This window comes from Sycon ciliatum, chromosome 7, assembly GCF_964019385.1.
Source record: "Sycon ciliatum chromosome 7, ocSycCili1.1, whole genome shotgun sequence".
NCBI lineage: Eukaryota > Metazoa > Porifera > Calcarea > Leucosolenida > Sycettidae > Sycon > Sycon ciliatum.
In genome coordinates this window covers 19,572,595-19,595,094 of record NC_088649.1, presented here as the reverse complement: position 1 = coordinate 19,595,094, position 22,500 = coordinate 19,572,595, and the positions used below count along the sequence as shown (strand labels likewise).

Here is a 22,500-nt window from a genome sequence, read left to right as displayed (position 1 = left end):
GTTCTGCCAATTGCATTGCTTTTCGATCAGAATCTGCCAATTTTTCTAACATTACCGGAATCTGCCAAGGGCCGTGTACACCTGCTTTAGGTCCGGTGTTGGTATTTGAGTTTCAGTTACCGTCCCTTTTAGATGTTTTTTTTTCTGATTTAGTCCTGCATGTCTCGAGTCGGTTAGCTAAGCAAGCGAGGGGCAACAAATGCACAATACGAGCGTGTCTCATTATCCGCCATTCCGTGGCGCTACTGCCCACAACAGGCTGGGGGTCACTCATATAATGCATAGCCTGCTTTTAAACCTCCGTCTCGCATGTACATTTATTAGATGGTAGCCACTGTGAGGAGTATCTTGCCTGTAACTCTTTTCATGCTCGTTCGTTAGAGGCATGGCAGGTGCGAACCTACCTACCCCAATATTTTCTTAACGCGATAGTACATGTATTTCCAATAGTGAACGCACATGTGTGAACTTGTTGTTAGATTGAAAGCATGAAACAAGGTGGAGGACACTGTGTTCGGAAGCAGTGTCAGTGACCTTACTACAACCATCCACGGTTGGCAGTGTCCTCCACCTTGTTTCATGCTGTCAATCTAACAACACTTCTGAACTACAAGTATAACAAGGTTTATCTAATACTAGTTTTGAAATAGTATTGGATTATAATGTGTGAACTTGCGTTAAAAAATTAAAGTAGAGTACACTCATGTACATGTATATGTACATGTAGCAACGGGAAACAGAAACGTTCCTCCAGTAGTGTCAGAAAATGTGTGGCAAATTGTAGGAAACGTACGCTCGTACTCACTGCGCTGAGCGCCTGTGCTTTCTCACACGTGTCGACATCTGTGGACCAATCAAAGTCCGATAGAGATGGAAAACAATGACGTCTTTGAAAAGTGAAAACGAAGTTGAACTGTCGACGTCTCCCCACTGCGCTCTTTGCCTAGAGAGGGGTGTGGAGAGGTTCAAGCTATTTTCAAATGGCCGAGTTCGTCGGTACTTCTGAAAGTAAAAAAAAGAAGAACACCTTCTTGTTCAATATAAACAGTGTAGGAATGCGTTTGCTCCCACACTGGAGCTCGCGCTATTCCGCCGCCGACTTGACACTTGACTGACTCACGACTGCCATCCAGAGAGCACAGTAATACAGTGTAGTTAAAAATAAGTTGAACTGTCGACCTCTCCACACCCTTGGCCCAGAGAGGAGTGTGGAGAGGCGGACAGTTCAAGCTGTTTTCAGATGGCCGAGTTCGTCGCTACTGCTGAAACGTGAAAAGAACAAAAGAGTGTTTTCTTGTTCAATATGGATCCATGTACTCAGATCTTAGCGAAGTGTAGGCCGCTCATACTCATACTCATAGCCAGGATGTAGATTACTGGCGTGACGTGTCGGTATCAGAAGTCGGTTCACAGCCGGGATGGTAGTCCCGATCAGGGAGTCGTATGAACCTAAGACTGTTGTTGAAATTTTATTTTATTTTGTATCGCAGACCAAACGGGCAATGGTGCCCAATATTATGATGGCGATAAAGTAACGGCCGAGAGCCAAGGATACAACAAGCAAGCCTCCACGAAAGAGAGAAAAACACAGAAAACACAGACTGCAAATACTCAAAAAGAAAAAAGAGAAAGGGAAAAAAAGAAAAATAAAGAAGAAGAAAGCACAGTTGAGTCACAGTTGAGTCACGACTCCAAGTCCAAGCCTAGATGCTGGCTAACCATAAAAATAAACCTTTAAAAGTCTCTTGAATGATCTATGGCAGGCGAGGGACTTGAACTCTTGGGGCAGGGCGTTCCATAATTTAACAGCAGTCTGGGCACCATCCTACAGTCCCACGTAATCCGTGTGTACTTTACGTGTGTTTACCACATCACGTACAGCCGTTTTCTGATTCACGACTTCGACATAATTATTATGCATACCGTGTATGGAGGCTCACCCACGTGCCGCCAGAACCTGGGTGAAAATCAGAATGGGGCGCATAGTGCAAGCTGTGAGGGCAAGGAAAGCTTCGTATTTGACCAAGCCGGGGCCTTTCGTTTCATGCTTTTGTTTGTTCCGTGTGACCAAAAACAACATAATCATTGCGAACGTGGGTCGATTACATAAACTTTGGGTGTATCACCCACGTTCTCGTATCCGTAACGTGACACTTAACCTCCCTAATAACGCAACGGCTGCAGAATCTTGGAATGTTCGAGTCTGCCTTGTTCGTTCTGCCAATGTGTCATGCAAGTAATGTCTTCTCCCTGAATGTTCGGAACGTTTTTGCAAATTGTCTGTACATGTGAAAATGGGTTGGCCATCTTGTGTAGCTTTCCACTACGTGGTTCGCGGCTGTAGTTTTTATGGTGGGAGATCTGCGCCAAGCCAATGCTGGATTGTTCAATAGTAGACGCTCTGCAGAGCCTGGGAGCCATTGCCCATGACAGACCAGCATGGCGAGACCTATGCATGAGGGTCTGTGCATTGTGATATTCCGACAGATCCTGAAGCAGTCAAACTCAGGAAATAGCACTATCATTATCACTCAGGCTGCAATATTCATAATTATAGACATATTCATAAATGACATATCTTCAATACCCGTGAGCTACATTGTATATAATATTATGATATAAGTATCATAATTATTATTTTCATCGTTCTAGCTCATTTTTTCCCCTGTCATAGTCCTGTTTATCATGTTCAGCATAAGCGAAGTTGTGGATCATGCTTGCATAGTTGACTCCAACGCGTACATGCAAGTAATAATAATAATAATAATAATAATACCATCCTAATGCGATCGGAACCAACGAGACAGAATTCTTTCTATAGATCCATATCAAATTGATTGATTGATTGATTTTTATTTCACGGATCCTCTAGAGGCAAATAGATGCCTATCGAAGGGAGTCTCCTAAGTGAGTCCGCCCGTCCGGGTGGATCCAAAGGTCCACGATCGCTGTTGCCTGATAACTGTGGCCACAAGTCAGGTGTGTGTGTGTGTGGGGGGGGGGGGAGTACGTACCTTACACTCGATTTGAACAGAGTCGTTTGGATAGGATGCGTTCAGATAGTGAGATCACTAGCGAGATGCAAGGTCGAACTAAGAAAGGGCCTTGAATCATCATATCGTGAGATGGATAGCACCAAGAGAAGCGAGGGGGACAGACTGAGTAGTGAGTCTACTAGCGAGAGTGTCAACGGGAAACAAAAATAGTAGGAATGTTGGGTGTGAGAGGAAGGAGGAAAGGGTGGGGTATGGTCACAAATCTCGCTCCTATCCGAAATCTAGAGTTGAGGCTTCAGGTTTAGAAATTGAAATGTAAAACTTAGTTTATAGGAAAGTACAACGACCAAGGAACTACAAGTTACGTCACACTATGATTGGTCTTCGGGCACTAAAGTAATTCGATCTGTCGTTATACCCGATCTATAATGTACAGAAAGGACTTGCTAAACGACTTGGGCTGCAAGTTGGGCAACAGAATTTTGTCGCTTAACTCGATTTGTCGTTACATCCAATCTCCACCGTAGTCATGACAGTGTTGCCCTGCCAGCGATGCTGATGTCAGTGATGATGTAGAGCTTCTCTGGTAGACCCAGTTCACACCTCTTGGCGGTCATTGGATTTGGGTCGCGCCCCGCACTGCTGCAGCGCGCTGTCCAGTAAGGTTTGCTAGAATCCGTCAACAAGTAAGTAGTAGTTCAAGGTTTCGTTCTCTGGAACCTATTTTTAAGGTGGCAGCCTGGTCGTAAAATCACTGAAAAATCGGATTTGTAAATTCATATCGAGTGCTACATCAGTTGAAAGAGCATGAACAGCTGCAAAATCTCTGAAAACTTTGTCTCGATCTGACCAGCCGTTCCAGAGTTATGGCCGAAAACGTGCCCTTGCAAGGAAAGATTTTTTTTGTTGCACGCTGTCATTTGTTGGCAGCACTGTATTTGAATGTGAGCAGACCGTGCGCAACTTGTCGTATTATGGAAACACGCGAAAGTGTGCAGAATTTTGCTCAAAGTCCAAAAAAAGTCCAAAAAATCACGTTTTTGAGCCACGTATTGGGCTGCATGGCGGCGGGCGAAGCCCGCCGCCGTGCAGCAGGACTTTTGCCAGCACCCTCGTGACGTTGCAGATATGTGGCTTGATTATTGTAGTTGACGTTGATTTAGACTAGAATAGTGACTTTGGCAAGTTTGAGTCGTGTCAAGAAGTCAGGTAGGATTCAGTACTGGGCAGTTGTGGACCGTGAATGGTAGTCTTTGCCGATTTTGGAGGGTATCCTGGATTCGGTTTGAAGCGCTGTGGAAATGGCTTGCTGTGGAGGTCCCAGCACTGGATGTCGTATCAAAGGTACGACCTCTAGCACGCCCTGAACCTAACAAAAATTTAATTCAAAAATTGACTTGGGTCTGTGGGAGTCTGTGACAGAACGCCCACTTATGCCGTTGTGACAGCTTCCAGGGCCAAGTTGAAGGGCCCTATCCCACCACCCATGGCTATTTCTGGACGTTTTTAGGTTTGGATCCTGCGCACGGACAGAATTGGCTAGAAAATGTTAAAAAACTGTAAAGTATTTGTTTGGCTCCTGGGTGGCTCGCCAACTGTGGCACTATGCCGGAATTTGAGTTTTTCCGGCCTGGAGAGCCTGTAAGTGAGGCGCAAGAACGTTTAAATCATGTCCAGAGGGCCGGCATAGTGGCAGGAGTGTGTGGTGAAAATGTCACTCAAATCCATTGAGAGACACCAAAGTTACGGTCAATTGAATGCCACATAAAATTTAGGACCAGGCTGCTACCTTAGAGCCAAGTCTTAGTTCTATCTTTGCAGCTGGCAGACTGATGACTGAGTAATATGTTTGTCTCCCTTCCTTGCTAGTAGCTGGTACATGTATAGCAAGTATAGATAAGAAAATCAATATTTTCGAATCAGCAGTGTTCTTGGGTCCAGTCGCGAATGCGTGCGTCCAACTAAATCCCTTTTTCCTGCGATACAGTGAGTATGAGTATTTCGCGAACTGAGCTCCTCTAGTGCACCGCTCAAAGACTGAGTACATCGTCAATATCTACAGCGCAACTCAAATTTGACGTAGATAGAATGCATAGTAGTAGTTCTTGTAGAATCATGACCAGCCCCACACTGGGCCACAGCGGTAACAACAATCGTTGGCGAAGCCGGAAAAGGCGCTGCTTCCGCAGCAGTGCAACACCCGACTACGGAGAAGTCGACAGTCGACGCTTACGCGCAAGTTACGGCCTAGTCAAGGGAGTGTGTGTGTGTACCGACTACCGGTAATACGTTACTGTTGACCGGTCGCCGAAGAACTTGGGAGATGGGTCAACCTCGCTGCCTCGTAGCCTAGACCTTTCTAATTTCATGTATAATTATTATTACTGTACTACAATCTATGCCTGGTGGAGTTACCGTGCATACAACTGCGCTTGGTGAAATACTAGGCTGTTCGCTCTTCGGCGCTCCGTTCTTTGGCGCCGGACACTGCGATAGTGCTGAGTCTGTACATTGACCTCTACCACGCCAGAGCCTGTCAACTCCTGCCGTCGGCATTGAGCACCGAATGTGCCCATCCATAAACCCCGTTACCCTCGTACGATCAGTCCGTAAGCTACTCGTAATAGAGAGGTTGCGCACAACGAAAATTCGTAGCGCCGTAACGAATATTTTTTTACCGAAAAAGGCTAAGGAAGATTTGTAAATCGTAAGGTTGCGCACAACTTGTGAACTTTTTCGCAGTAGGTGCTCGATTGGGTAGGGAGAGTCAAGACAGGGAGTTGTAAAATATCAGTATTCTAGTATTTCACGTTTATACGAAAACATATTTTCGTGGATCCGCTCTGACTCACTCATGTTTAACCTTAAAGTGCGACTCATACTCCGGAAATACGGTGATTTCTACAGAGCAGGACGAGCAGTTGATAATGAACAGACACTAGTGGGCAGTTCATGGCAATAGCCTACTACCAAGAGTACAGGGCTGCCACTTGCTCCGATTTTTCGGAAATCGTCCGATTTTTTATCGCCTGTCGGACAAACCGACCGATTTTGTGCCGAAAGAGGGACAACCGATTATTATTATTATTATTATTAGACACAATCTCATAGCATGTGACAAGCATAGCTAATGCAGGCACAGAATCCCCTGTGACAAGGACGTTGAGCCAGCCACGGCAATAGTAAGCTAGGAAAACAAAGCAAAAAGCAAAAAAATGAATGGAAAATTACAAAGAAAAACGGATTGTTTTTTCTTTGAGCGCTTTTTAGTCCAGTCGGCCATTCGGCGCTTCCAGGTCGCGTTTGGCCAGTCATTGTACATGTACATGTAGCTGTAAAATGCACGCGTGCTTGCATATGTGCGGACAGTTAAAAATGGGTTCTGGGGCCTCAACAGCAAGCCATTTTCCTAAAATATTTCACCGGGGGACACCCCAGCACCCCAGTCAGATTTTTCTCCCTCCAAGTGTGGCAGCCCTGAGAGTATATAACCCCCCAAGAGTGTGCAACTCCTCATACCCTTTCTATGGGGTAGGCCGACGGCGAAAACTCACATCACGTGGTGCAGTGTCGCAGTTGTACGTTTCCAGCCCGTTTTAGCGAGCAGAGGAGTACTAAAAAAAGCACTCTCTGACAGAAACTCACTGCGCGTATGCAAATCCACGGCATGATCACGGCAGATTTTCGGATTGGGCGCACGCTATCCTACATTAGTACGTAGTACAAAGGTATCTGAGACACGTGATGTGAGTTTTCGCCGTCGGAGACCCCATATGCAGAGTTGCACACTCTTGGGGGGTTATATACTCTTGCTACTACTACAGTCGTGGACATTGAAATCCGATGGGATGACCGGAGCCAACAGCCCTGCTGCTTTTTAGCACGTACATGCACAGTGATTCATGTATGCAATGTAAAAGTGCGGTATCAGTGTTGGCGTTGCAATCAGGCATTGTAAATGGGCAATGGGGCGGATGGAATCATATGTGTTTAGTGTCCCATGGTGTTTGATACAACAAGGACACCATGTTTGTATTCTTGGATTCTTCTCGTTTTTGCCATTTCAGGTTTCGCAGATCCACACGTTCAGCTTAGTGCTGGTGGTCATATTGGCTTGGTCCGCTATTGCTCCCTTACACGCCACAGGTAGGTACATAACCAGTGAGCGGGAATTTATGATTATACTCATACCTCGTTTATCCGGGTGATTCAGGACCATCACTGCGAGTGACTTTGCAATGTCCGTATCTCCGAATCGCATACATTTTGATGGGAAAAGGCCGCAGACATTGCATGACGTCACTATTTCCACAAAAAGTGACCAAAGAGTAGTAATATTACAAACACTCACCCAAAGGCTGCCCGGGAGACCCAAGAGCCCGTAACTTCGGTGTCCGGAAAACCAAGGTATGAGTGCATTTGCGAAGCAGCACCATGATGGGTTGCGGCTGTGTTTGTAACTAGGTTTCCTGTTGAATTGCTGCTGCCCAGTGCTCATAATACCTACACAGCATAACATGTCAGACCCAAACTTGTAAAACGTATGTACTAACATGTCATGCCTATAAAGATCACACCCTCTGGACCAACATGCTGTCCGTCTAAACAATCCTATATGTACCAACATACATACTATGTGGACAAAAGTCTATCAAAGTCTCAGAGCCCGGAGTAATAATCATGTACAGTGATCCCTTTATAATCCGGCACGATCTGTGCTGCCGAAATTCTGCTCGAAAGGGAGGGTGTTTGATTTGACAATCTGATTTACAGTGAACTTCGCGTAATAACGACTACGGATATAATGACAATCCCTGAATAGCGACAGAATTTCCATGCCCAGAGCAAAGTCCCTTCTCACTGTAATGCATATGATCAGACTTCGGTGATAACAAAACTTCACAAATAAGGACGCGTTTCTGATGCCCCGCCGAGTGTCATTATATGCAAAGGTGACTGTACTACTCCGGTGTGCATGAACATGACATTTTGGTTGCTGAAAATTGTGCTGGTTTCTGAAGTGCCGGATTGAAGAGGGACGACCGTACACTACAGCTGCCACATCTCTCAGACCCGCTCTGAAATCTCTATCTCCGACGTTATGCTGATCGTGGTTTCATGATCAGGGTGATTACACGTACCCGTGCGGTTGATTTTAACAGCGGTTTGTTGGACAATTCTGGGGTCATTATCACAATTACAGGATATGTCAAATATGCGCTCAAAAAGCTGAGAGGGCATGCGATTGCTGAGTTGGTCTGGTGCACGGGATGCACAAAGTAAAATACCGTACTGGCAATATATATGGTCGCAGTGAGGCCATAAAGCATTACATTGGCACATGTTTACCGCATGCAGGGCGTTACATGCAAAGTCGCACAGGAGCCGTTACACAGGTTTCTATATTGCCGCAGTCCTTTTTTTGCTATTGCCGCATCACTTTTTTTGCTGTTGCCGTATCATTTTTTGCAAACTGCAATGAAAAGATCGCCGCAGCGTTACGAACGCAACGAAAATTTGCCGCACTAGCCTGGTCGCGCGTTACGCCGCACCCCCTGCGTTACGCGTTACGCGGCAACATATATTGCCAGTACGGTACACGGATTTAAGGCTTGTCGCTCGCTTACGCGAGTAGGTGCTGAACGTCCAGGAATGACCACTGTAACAAAGGCAAACCAATGAATTTTGTTGCCAGTGTCAGTATGCTGACGTGGGTTATATGGGTTCCTATTGCCCTAGCTGGGGTCCAGGATCCTCCGTCGGCTGCTCTTCCACCTCAGTTGCCCAAGGCAGGGTCTCATAGTAAATACCTTCTGGAATCAGTTGGCGGTAGCTAGAGTTGAACAGCATGGAACAGGCCTGTACTTTATCGGGACATGTTGGGTATTCACCCTTTCAGGCATTGGGGGGAAGAGGGGGCAGTTTGGCATAACTTCTCTCATAGCATCGTGCAAGTTCTCCAGATCGGTCTCATTGATGCCTCTCATGTCCCTGGGCTCGAGCTTCGTAGAGGCTGCACTGAAACGTCCCGTCCTCTTGCTGTCGGTTTGTCGATGCATGCTCAATAGCGGCATCCATGACCGGTTTCGCCGGCCAGGCATACGAGTGTAACGTGTACGTCCGTCACTCAGTGGTCTCGGACCCCTTTCCTGGTTTCGCTGACTTGCTGACCCTGCAGATGGCAGGTTTTGTCCTAGCATCTAACAGTAGCTGTGGGTCAGCAGCAATGCAACAATGACTATAATGATGGCAGGAGCATGCAATGCCAGCAGTGCAAGTGCCATATGCAGACATCACCTTTCGATTTAACGTGTGGTGTTAGAATTACCAGTATGAAGCTGAAGAAATAGCAGACTTGTTTGCTTTCTGAGAACCACTGTCAGGTTACGTAGTCTATAAATTTTAATATGGCAAAGGCAATGAATACTCACGCGTTCCGTAAGACTTCTCGTTTTTTGTATATCTTCTATACAAACTTAGGTTGTGTTTCTATTTCTTCTATCTTTTCCAGGTATCCTGGAAACGTTCTGTCCGGGCACTTTTACACGGATTGCTAGCCGAAAACAACCCATTTATACCTCGTACGCGGGAGCGGAACAGGACTGCCAGCGCCTGGCGCCGGTCTCTTCCAATTACTCCGACATCTTGAGTCTGGAGACGCTGTACTCCAAGCTTTACTCCGGGTGCCTGATGCAGCATGTGGGAAAAATGTCCAAGAACGTCCGCCCGCCTCTCTGGGTGAAGAGTGCGTCACAAGGCACGACCAAAATGGCATCCAACCAACTGTGGTATAACGTCAACTCGAATTTTACCTTCCTTTGTGAATATAGTGTGCCGTTGAGTAAGTCCTCAGCCTTGTCTTTGTTAACAATAGAAGAAATTAAGATGGAACTCAGATTGTTAACCGAGGAAAAAATTGTGACATGGAAAAATGTGGGCACAAGTTGTGCTACCGAGTCCACCAACCAAATCAGATTTTGGTTTTGTGCTATCTTGTGCACGTCTGACTGTTCAACTTCTGATTTGGTTGTTGGACTCGATCACTTAACTTAATTGTACCCACATTTTTTTTCCAAATACACAGCCAGATAACTAGATTTGCATGTTTGAAGAAGATTTGACTGTAGATTGTATGATGTCAGACTCTTGATGCTTATTCGTGCCCTGCTCTGTGTTGTCCTGTGCGGTTCATGCTGTGTTTAGAAACCTGTCCAGCCACGGAGTACTTTCCCAAACTGATCGAAGGCGAAACGTCGCCAGTGATTTGTCCCCAGGGTGAACTGCCCTACGGCGGTACGACATCAACCTGTCGCAACGGAACACACCGTGTAACCGGTCTTACATACTGTAGAAGTGAGTGCAGTGGAAGTCGCTTTATAAATACGTCCATGTATTCTGGCGAGACGTAATATTGCTTTAGTACCAACATCATCCAGAGCATGGGTGTATCGATTCATACGTCAACATAATTATTTATTTTACGAGTTGGGTTTGTGAATAATGCTTAAAAGTAAAAATGGAAAAGAAAAAAAGGTTCATATGTACATGTGCGTGTCTTGTGATAAAATGTTCCTCTGATACCAAGTATTCTTTTCTACTGCCGGGGGGGGGGGGGGATATGTATTATCAGAGTTCCACTTCAGTGTGAAAAGAATTCGGGTGGACACACCCATTCCCATAGCGCTGCACATCACATCCGAACCAGTTCCACTATTTTTACAACGTTTCGGCACTTGGCCATCGTCAGGTAATAACAATGAATACCGTGGAAGCCACACAAGAGCAGTATATACGCAGAGTGTAGCGCCAAAAAAGATGCGAATTATATCACCTAGTATGCAGAAGGAGGGGGGGGGGGAGGGGACAGAGAGAGAGAAGGTGCAACTAGTACATCACGGAGAAGAAGCAGCAGAAGGTAGCGCGCATTGTGCTCTGTGAAGTGAGGACGCGTGCCACGGCGTTATGCAGAGTGTAGGGCCAAAAAAAATGATGCGAGTTATGGCATCTCTATGCGAGGGGGGAGAGAAGGTGCAACTGTGCACATCACGGAGAAGAAGAGCGCGCCATTGTGCTCAGCAAAGTGAGGGTACATGCCAAAATATTCTGGTGTTAATTCTAATTATGAGGTTAATTCACTTCACAGAGCACAATGCACGCTACCTGCTGCTGCTTCTTCTCCGTGATGTACTAGTTGCACCTTCTCTCTCTCTGCCCCCCCCCCTCCCCCATTCTGCATACTAGGTGACATAATTCGCATCTTTTTTGGCGCTACACTCTGCGTATATACTGCTCTTGTGTGGGTTCCACGGTATTCATTGTTATTACCTGACCATGGCCAAGTGCTGAAACGTTGTAAAAATAACGGAACTGGTTCGGATGTGATGTGCAGCGCTATGAGAATGGGTGTGTCCACCCAAATTCTTTTCACAGATGAAGCTGCAGGAAGCCTCAGCCCTTCTTCCACTTCAGTGATGAGCAAAATTATAATGATCTTGCTGGCTATTCACATGCGTGCATATTATGCACCAGGGAGTAGTAAAATACTGGTATTTTACTACGCCCTGGTGTATGCGCACCGAGGCACTTGATCATGCAGTCGTATTCATTTCGACTCGAGCAGGTGCTACATTGTGTTTCATTGTCTTCAGGATAGTACAGGGAAGGGAAAGACAGTGCTTGATAACATGTCTCCTTGATTGTGTGGATTCAGTGTGTCTATGCATGCAAAGTTATAGATTGCGAACCTAGTTTGACCGCCTCCAAGCTACCATTTGAGTTGGAAACTAAACTGGGGATACCCTGGGAATACCTTGGAGTCATGATACTACTTTAGTAGTAGGCTTGTGCACATTCGAGAGCATGGCAACAAGAGTACATAAACACGTACTCTTGATGGCAAGTCGAAAGGCGATAAAGTCAATATTTTTATACGCGACTTTTTCGTGAAGTTGACGGTAGTTTGCAATAATTTTTGTGTTTGTGTGTGTTTTGTGCGCCCGCGTGCGTGCCTGTGTATGTGTGTATGTGTGTCTTTGTGTGTTTGTCTGTTTGCGTGTACACGTGTGTGTGTGTGTGTGTGTACGTACGTATGTGTGTGTGTGTGTGTGTGTGTGTGTGTGTGTGTGTGTGTGTGTGTGCGTGTGTGTGTGTGAGAGAGAGTGTATTTGTGCATGTGTGTGTTTGTTGATGTGTGCGTATGTTTGTTGGGTTTCCCTACCATCCGTCCTCAATGCGCGCAGAGGTTCACTCAGGTAAGAGTGTCAAACATAGAAAACAACATAACAAAGTTTACTGCACATTTGTATACACGCTGTAGTTTTGCACACACACTCCTAACTTATCTCTCTTATCCGGACCCCGACGTTTCCCGCACCTCGGGCTGCCGGGCACCCTGTCTGCGACTTTGTTTCTGGATCATCTGACTACTCTATTTCTAGGCTTTGTTGAAAAATGTGACTTCATGTCCCAGATTTCTGACTGTTACCCATCAAAATCGACTAATGCGTGTTTCATGGGTGTCCCACGATGTTTCCTCACCGGCATCTCTGGTTGCCGTGGAGGCTGCACTTGAACGACGCTAGCTAGCCATGCACCATACGTTTTGCTCCCTCGGTATTAGACTGTGGTCACAGCCACTTTAGCGCCCTCCGTATTAGACTTCGGCCATAGCCATTTTAGCTCCCTCGGTATTAGACCGTTTTCACAGCCATTGTGGCTCATTTTCTTCCTGTTGAGGTTGCTCTTGTGTTTATTTTGCCGGAACAAGATGTTTGGGTACAGTGGGAATAATACGGACAGTGGCAGGAATGCATGAAAGATGGCCATCACCTTTTTACAGGGCAACTTGCCCCATTTATGGCAGGTACCACCCGTCATCGTGCATTATTTGATTATGACCGTACACAGTACATGGTCGACCTTTCGTGCAGAGCTGGTATCACAGTGTGTGTACGATTGTAGTGGACTGTACTAGTCACGCAAAACCCAACGGTGGGAAATGGATGCATGCGTCGCATTGCGAGGAGCTATGGGCACTTGCCAGTCCCAGAGAGCCCTGATGAGACAGAACATGTATGAGTGTGACTTGTCGTTCTTAGACTAGGCAGGCACAGTGGGTTGGTCAAAGACCATGATTGATATACGAGAGACACCTGGTTAAAGTCCTGCCTGGGAGCGGTTTTTCCAGCCGTGCTGCTCTACCTACAGTCAACTGGGAACTTGTGGCCAGGCACAAGGGGTACATGGATGCGGCTAATAGGGTCTTCCTCGGCACTTGTGCCAGTGGTTGTGAGACTTATCCACTCACCCCCACTGTTAGGCGCTGCATCTGCCGCTAGGGTTTACCGGGTGTTAGCGGCCGTCGTGAGTTCCCTTCGGGAATGGAAACAATAATTTACTTTTTACTTTCCTTATTGTTCTTGCTGCGCTGAGGTTCATGGAAAGATGTACAAAAAGAGTCATGTAATGTTACCCACTGTTGTTAGTGGTTGGTTGGTGGGTATCCATTTTACCGTACGCATTCAAAATTGGATGACCGCCAAAGAAAATGATGGCGAACGCTTGGCCTGCAAGTGGCTGTAAATAAAAAATGCAGCAGTTTTTCCTTTTTCTCTTTGCACTACGTGTATACAATTTTCATAGCGAAGATGTGGAAACTTGGATCAAGGGTCCTACTACTAGCGAATGCTGTATTCTATTGTCTAGTTACCGTACATGTACATATACTGGTAGTCACTCCACTCAATGAAGCGCCAAGCATCACGCATGATCACATACAATAACGATTAGTCTCAGATTTCAGTGTCAGTCGTCCGATGATTGCAGTAACATAACGATCAGGGAGTCTTACTCAAACTAGGGAGGTGACACGGCACAGAAATCCGTGTCACAGGGGTTGACTCGCACCCGTAACCCCTCGTTGTAATTGTTGGAATAGTTCAGTCCAGTCCAGTCCGAAAGGTCATACTTGGATCGACTCGCCTTCTGTACTTCACCGCCAAGCGTGCCGCATGGGTGTCTAGTTTTTGAAATTTTTGAGGCAGCACATTTCGTTTACAGCCAGCCCATCACTCGCCAGTATTCTTTGAAAGACTACCAGCAATTTTTTAGCTCCCGCCATGTCCGAACTACTTGATAGCAGTGATGGCAACAGCAGCAGTTATGAGACGGCGTGTAGTGTTGCGGTAACTGTTCAGAACTGTTCAGAGTCGTAGCCTAGGTTAATCCGAATACTAAAAATTGACCCAAATTGTACATAACACGAGTAGATAAACGATGCAACAAATTTCATGATTTGGCCCAAATCCGCAATTTTCTGTAAATAATTCCTCGAATTCCTACAGAAGGCGAGTCGATCCGAGTAGGACCTTTCGGACTGGACTGGACTGAACTATTCCAAAAATAACAACGAGGGGTTACGGGTGCGAGTCAACCCCTGTGACACGGATTTCTGTGCCGTGTCACCTCCCTAGTTTGAGTACGACTTCCTAGTTTGAGGACGACTCCCTGATTACGATGCATGCCGACTGATTCTCTTTCTCGTTCGAAACGCTCCGTACTCTTTGCATTGAGCACCTTGATGGTAACTTGTCAAAATGTACTCCTTTGTGGTTGCATGGATCACGATTCTCGAGAAGATTTCAGATTCTATTATTACCGGTATGCTAACGTGGCTTATGAACGTGCGAGACGCGTTATCGCCAGGAAGGACACGTGCTGGATTTACGAACTGGGTTCTGTTCTGTGCTTTATGAACTGCAGAGGTCCAGGCTACGGTCTGCAGACAGACCTGCACCACCCTGCAGACACCAGCCATTCCACAAGCAATGGCTTATGTTGAAGCCGAGCTTTTCTGCCAAAAGACTATGAGGGCAAAGGATATGATTGCGGCACCATGGCCAAGGGGACCGCCCAGCGCCAGGGGTTTCGTTAAGTATGTAGTGAAAAAGACCGCTTTGAACTTCGTCAAGATCTCAGGCATAGCCACGGAAGAGAGCCAGGCTGCCGGTTGCCTTGACCACCATATTCGAACGCACGTATCCGACGTCAACGCCAGGCAGACCCCATTCTGGATATCCAGGTACCCTGATGTGTATACAAGCAGCTATAAGCATGATCAACGCTTCCTGGCGTCTGACGGCAATCGCTATCCAGCCGATACCAAGCTACCGTTTGTGTGCGGATATCAACGAACGTGCAGTAAGCAAGACATTGTGCCTTAGTTCATATTTTGTTTCGGCTTACCAGCTTGAAGCCCATCCATAATTATCGAAAATGATGTTTCGTTTATGAATGGGTGGGTCTAAGAGAGTTATTCTTGCATCAACCACCCATTATGCTGCTTCCCACCATTTATGGAAACTTCCTTTGTTGGAAAACATATAGTGGGGATGGGTTGGGGAAGGGTTTTAGCTAAAACACTTCATAAAAATTATCGAGAATGGTAGGGTAACATCTAGTGGTGAAACGAATATTTGAATATGTCACATTCGAGTATTCGTGACGTCACTTCGAATGCAGTGCATATTATTATTATTACACGCATTCCCGCGTTGAAGTGTAGCAGCAGTATGCTGCGTCCACAGCTTCGCTTATGCAGAATGGCTTGGGTGAGAGGAGAGGGGAGAGAAAGCAACAAGGCAACCAACATCTATGAAATTGGTCACAATAACATGAAGAGAACCAACCTACATATGCATGATTGCACAAGAATGGAGACGACCAAATATAATGGCTATAATCATTGTGCCACAAAACCGGTACACAGGAGATCTGACGACAATGTAACGAAACATAAAACTCAGTTACTCAATACAGGTTCCACTAAATTACAAGAGAACAACGCTACAACGTTAGAATTGCCGCTAAATTATCGCAAGTGTAGAGAACGAGTCCAGTACAAATGAAAACCATGAACAGACTGTCCCGAAGTTATTTTGGGAACAAATTGTACTACATGACTGTACTTGCTGATACTTACGCTGACGGAACACGAATTTGAGTTGAATACTCACGAAGTCTTGTACATGCACATCATTATGCGCCGATGTTGTGGAGTAAGCAGGTACGTCAGTCACCAATCCAGCTTCAGCTCCACGCTCGCTTCAGCAGAATGTTGCCCGCGTTTGCTTTGCCTCCACACGGATAGACGACCAGCGCAGAGCCCCGCAGCTCCGTGGCCGTAAGGTCTTGATATTCGCCGTCAAGTCTCAGTCCACCTCTCACACCAAGCCGCCCTATAAAAATCTTTCTCTCTCCATTGGAGTGCTCCCCAGTTGCGCGAGGAGACTTAGAGAAATTCCTCCGGTGAGCGAGGAAGAAGAGCGGAGTTACCCAACTCAACCTAACTCAACCTGCAGTGCATATAGAATACAGTAAAGTACCGTTGATCCGCCCCCTCTCTAATTCCCGCCCCCTCTCTAATTCCCGCCCCCTGTCGATTTTCTACCTGTGAAGCGACTTCGGCGGGGGGAAGGGGGGGGGTGTGATGTTGCAGGCCTCCTGGTTAGTACTATATTATAGTATTGTACTATTATAGTATCTTGTACGATATTTATATGTGTATCTGTTTTGTTCCCTTTCTCTGTGCTTTATGTTCCTGGTTCTTGGTCTTTAGTTTTGTCTTCGTTAGTGCTTTGGTTTGACCAGTACTGTAATAATATTAATAATGTCCCAGAACATTACAGGGAGGATTAACGGTATTTTACGGTACATACATGCACGCCGAACCCAGAATGGTGCAGTGCGTACAGCCTGCCTGTGACTTTGTACATGTACTGCATGGTTGCACATGTATGCGCATACTGGACTGCCAATGTTGCACATAACATGTATGAACTTCGAAGTACAGTGTAGCCTTAAAGGGGCACTCCGGCTTCATTTTCGACGACGATTTTTCGATGCCAAGACGAAGGTTGGTGAAAGAGAAGACGCCTCGAACAAGAACGAGTCTCCAGAAGCGATCGAGTCGAGCAGGAAGACAACTTTTGAATTTCGCCGAGCGAGCGCTGATGACGTAATGAGGGATTAGCTTGCCAGTGGAAATGCATCTGCGCACATACATTTCGCATACTTTTTGGCCAATTTTCAATCGAAGAGGAGGTTGTTTTCTATGTTCTCTCAACGTCGTGAGCGATCCCGTCTTCTATATCCTTCCAGGTACCCTGAAGGTCCTCCAGAGGAGAATAATCTTCAGCAAAGCGTTGTTGATCCGCTAAATTCGTCTTGAGACATATTCACCCAGTGCAGTGCTGATAAATGTAGAATGTTGAATCTGTGATACTTGTCGACGATGGAGAGAGAGGTTGATAGCCGCTGTCGCAGTGAAAGTGAAGCTGCTGGAAGTAACAACGGGGAGTTTGTTAGCATCACATGAGCATCCAGACTTAGGTAGGTAGGTACATTTTTATTTGAATTCGCAGAACCAAACGGGCGGTGTCGCCCAATTACATGGAAGCGAATGGAAACAGTAAAATATTGTAGGAAATAGCCTAACATGATAGCAGGGTGTAGTACAAAGCAAAGAACGCTCAGTCAATGAATAACGTTAACGTTAGAATACAACAACGGGGAGGCGGTAAACAGCACATGACTGGTACTGTGGAGTACCGCAAACGTTCAAAGACTTCAAAGCAGCTTGACGGAATCGGGGAGTACTGACTATTTGTCTCGCCCTCAGTTTAGTGAATCTTATGACCAGAAATTATTCGATCAGGATCCCTTCTACAAGATGTGTAGTGTAGTATAGGTGATTTCTGAATTTGACGATATGGAGACGGACCAGTAGACCTACCAACAACGTGTACCTGCAGGAAATTCACCCAAGGCTATTGCTATCCTCTTCAGTGGCTGTTGTATTTTAGTAAAAATATGTTCACTTCTCTCAACATACTCCTGCATGGCAGCAAGAAGGTGCGCTATGGAATTCAACGCCACAATCTTCGCCCAGCTGTGGATGAAGCCGCATGATGGTCAAGTCATGGCAGTACACATACTTGAAACAGATGAGAAATTGAAGTTCATTTGTGATGGGAAGTTTGACAGCCCCAGTGACCGAGTCAAGCGTTGTCTTTTGCCATGGCACAAATTGCTGAAGAATCCGAGATGGTCTTGGAATTATGCACATGGATACTACCAGAAATAATGGTGGCATGAACCATTGTGGAATGGGACAGCTCACGGAGAATACTGGAATAGCTCAAGTATCTCTAGGTGATTGTAAATCCTGTTCTGGCTGATGGCTTCGGCCTGCTGCGCCCGTCCATGTACAATGATGGTAACATGCATTTCTGTTTTCTACATATTTGCTGGCTACTGTACTGTGGTATTACAGTTGCAGGTCCCTTATATATAGAAATATGTTCAACCCCCCCCCCCCTCCCCTCCCACATACCCACATTATAAATATGAACTAACAATTTCACTGTTGGACTCGCCGGCGGCTACAACATATAGAGAGCAAATGATTAATTTATAGCAAAGAAAAGGACCAGGGGACTACAAGTTCCGCTATAATGTCCACGAACAATTTTTAACTGTATTTGAAATAATTTTGTTTGATACCCTGAGAACTCTGAAACTTTGCAGCACTGTGGATTATATGTGGATACAACATTTATGGAAGGAAAAGTGGAATATTCTAACACATTGTTCAAATAATTATAGCACTGTTGAGATTGTGAGCACATTCCAATCAGCACTCTACATATTTATAAGCGGTGGCAATCGTTAGGAATAGGTCATGAGTTGTCAGAGTGCTCTAGTATATGAGAGAATGTTTTGTTTGTCTAATCAACGGCTCGTTTGAAGCCAGAGTTGTTTGAACTTGTTTCAGTCGACTTGGTTCTAGACCGTAGTCGAAGGAGTACTATGAAGTATACACCAGACGTAGTCCGAAAGGTATCTCGTGAGAATTCTGTCGGTACACATCAGGTATCAGCTTGCAAAGATGGCTCCTCTCTGTTTCTTGAAAGCCTGTATAGTTGGACTGTGGCTCCAGCGATTCCCTTCTCAGAGCAGATACCATACTCAATACGGTCAATGCATATTGGACAGACCTGTGTGCACAACAGAAATAGTGGAGAGAAATCTCTCAGCTCATGAACACATCAGTGAAGTTTGAACTGCCGTTGTTTGTGGCCATCAGTATAAACCTATCGACTATAAGAATAATGTGCAAGAAAAACCTCGACCGTAAAATCCCACCAGAGCTCTCCCATCCGCCCCTACCTGACTTCTTGTCAGGGACGTGATTGATTGTATCCTCGTATGACTCTGTCGCAGTCTGTGATGCCGTACTGCACTGTAGACGTGTGCTCGACCCCGTTGGAAATGTACGCAACAGTGCCCACCCTCCTGACCAGGGATCGCACAAACCCTGCGTTTTGTCGGATCTGTTCGACTCCTGGCTCTTGACCTTTGGTCGGTGTACGAGATGCACGAACAGTTTTCGTAGGGTGAGTACTTTTTCATGTGGCACTGAATGCGGCAAGTAGGACTCGCCCATCCGCCCCTCCCCACCTGAAGCGTCGAGGAGGTAGGGGCGCTCTGGCGGGATTTTACGGTATAACTACAGCTGGGGCCATGGAATTATAAAGCATCTAACTTAGGGAACTGCCGATTCTGGTCTGAGTTGCGTTCGAGGCCTGGAATTCATGATGGCTATCGTATGTTGCATTGACCAGAGATCATATAAAACTTCCAAAATGCCACATTGAAACACGCACCACTTTCGAGTACTTTGGTATCCCCCACCAAATGGGCATTCGTTCCCGGGGTGGCAGGCGTCACCATTCGTTATGCCTGGATCAGATTTCATTGACCCCAACTGTCATGAAGAATCATTTTTACTTTGACTGGATTTCAGTACAAGTTGTAGAACTGCAGAATCAATTATTTTGTTGTATTTGGGCAACCATTTCTCTACATTTCTCTATTTGGAAACTTATGATAGAATTTTTTTATAAAATACATGTCCAAATTCCACATCTACCCAAATCGGAATACTTGATCACGTATTCAGTACTAAACGGAATGTTTAGAAACCGCCAGGGAATAGGAATGTGCTAACGAGAACTCCAGGCCAGGGTACTAGCATACGAACAAAACAAGATAAAAACTCACCAGTATACTTGTAGTAATTCATGTCGGTGTAATATTCACGATAAGCAACGAGGCACCCTCCGATTTGGTCAAGCTGCTTTAAAGTCTGGTTGTTCAGATGATACAAACGGGCTCCCCATTGTTACTTCCAGCAGCTTCACTCTCCCTGCGACAGCGGCTATCAGCCTCTCTCTCTCCATCGTCGACAATTACCACAGATTCAACATTCTACATTATCAGCACTGAATATGTCTCGAGACGAATTTAGCGGATCAACAACGCTTTGCTGGAGATAAATTCTCGTCTGGAGGACCTTCAGGGTACCTGGAAGGGTATAGAAGACGGGATCGCTCACGACGTTGGGAGAACATAGAAAACAACCTCCTCTTCGATTGAAAATTGGCCAAAAAGTGTGTAAAATGTATGTGCGCAGGTGCGTTTCCACTGGCAAGCTAATCCCTCATTACGTCATCAGCGCTCGCTCGGCGAAATTCAAAAGTCGTCTTCCTGCTCGACTCGATCGCTTCTGGAGACTCGTTCTTGTTCGAGGGGTCTTCTCTTTCACCTACCTTCGTCTTGGCATCGAAAACTCGGTGTCGAAAATGAAGCCGGAGTGCCCCTTTAAGTGGCACTACCGTTTGCTATACCTAATGATAATGACTATATCCATGAAATGATGGAGAAGAGTTCATGTGATGTCATCTGCGTTACCAAACGAGTATTCGTTCGTTAAGCCAAAGAATATTCGGCTACTATGTTTGACATTCGTTCCACCACTAACATCACCAAACATTGAATTATAAGCATTGTCCCCAGGGTGGGCTTGCGAATTAGATGTTTTGGAGGCAACAACGTTGTGGATGGCCAACGGTCCTCAGCTCTTATTCAGCACCTCCATGAGCGACACTGACTCACGCCGTCATAAGGTGTTTGTCGCCCTGAAAACGGAGCGTCTCTGTAAGTTTGTATCCCTGGTGATGTTTGTGCCTGGAGAGCAGAATATAAGTGGTGCTTTTCAGGCACAATATTCCTCAGCCTACTAAAGCTCAACTGAGGAGGGTGAATTCCCCGAAACACTGTGTATTGAGCAGGGAGTGGTGCTTTCTTGCAGGATTGCCGAGTGGACGGTTCGATTGACTTCTCGTGTGCTCTGGAAGGCAGTCGTGAGTCAGTCCAGTGAGAGTTCAAATCGGCAGGAAAACCGCGAGCTCCCATATAGGGAGCAACACAGTCTTCCCCATGGAAGTAGAAGACAACATAAAGACAACACATGCACAAAGAAACATTAGAATTCACATTGACAGGTGGATTTTGTTCCATTTATCCAGCATCATCCCGGGCGCGTCCAGCAGACTCTTGATCCCATGATTGGTGATGAGTGGGATTTAGTTAGGCCGGATTCTGCATCGCAGCGCAGATACTGCAGGCATGCGAGCACCCCACCTGGCATCAATCGCATGCACTTCCTCACCTCACTGGACGGTCGGCTCACTCGCTGTGTGTAGCGTTTAGCTCGCGCACCAAGAAGTGGGACGTGTGTGTGTGTATGTGTGTGTGTGTGTGTGTGTGTGTGTTGAGGGCCACAGGCCGTACCGGCGGTGGTGGCATCATCATTGTATTCGGTATGTTTCAAGGGCCAATTCTTGCTGCCTGCCTTACCTGCAGTCATGCTGGACGCCATTTTTAAATGAGTCTCACAGTCTTACTTTTATCAGGAGTACATGGGAATAATCGCATGTGTGTGTGTGTGTGTGTGTGTGTGTGTGTATGTGTGTGTGTGTATGTGTGTGTGTGTGTGTGTGTGTGTGTGTGTGTGTGTGTGTGTTCGCCAGCCAGTTCGGTTGGTGGGTTCACTTATGCCTAACTGTGTTGGGTCTGTTGCCAACGGGCTCGGCTACTTGAAGGTGTATTGTTGTACCTACCACCTTTGTTGGTTTCAGGGTTCATGTACTTTCTATTTGAAGTATACATACCTGTTAACCATGGACTGCTTCTGGCTAGATGAACTCTTGTGTAATCAATGGTGCTAGTGAAGCTTTTATCAGATCCATTCTGATTTAGCCACTCACACTAGTAGCGAGTATTACCTTCACTGCGGGCAGGGGTAACTGCAGTTGGATGCCGTCAATCCTTTTTCTGCACCATGTCCTCACCCACTTACTGAGGTGTGGTGAGCCCATAAGTGGGATCATTTTCCAGTCCACCCAGAGTTTTGGGGATTTCAGGGGGTGTCGGCCGTTGGGCGGTTCAATAACCAATTGAGTCATCTTCCCAAGATTCCTTTTGAGTCTGTCCCCTCTCCCGGGGAGGACTCACGTGACCAGTTTTGGCAGTGAGCAACAAGTACAAGTACAAGTGTGTGTGTGTGTATGTATATTTGTGTGTGTGCATTGATGTGTGTATG

General features: G+C 46.1%; 1 protein-coding gene across 1 annotated transcript in view; it reads left to right on the top strand.

Moving 5' to 3' along the window:
• The first annotated feature begins 4,601 nt into the window (after positions 1-4,601).
• The window catches only part of LOC135821676 (uncharacterized), a 20,704-nt gene continuing 2,805 nt past the window's right edge, over positions 4,602-22,500 (top strand). The window contains exons 1-6 of the mRNA XM_065334674.1: positions 4,602-4,637; positions 7,064-7,142; positions 9,508-9,837; positions 10,200-10,349; positions 12,236-12,247; positions 14,757-15,194. Of these exons, the coding sequence (XP_065190746.1) occupies positions 4,602-4,637; positions 7,064-7,142; positions 9,508-9,837; positions 10,200-10,349; positions 12,236-12,247; positions 14,757-15,194 (1,045 nt within the window). The remainder of the gene's footprint in view (positions 4,638-7,063; positions 7,143-9,507; positions 9,838-10,199; positions 10,350-12,235; positions 12,248-14,756; positions 15,195-22,500) is intronic.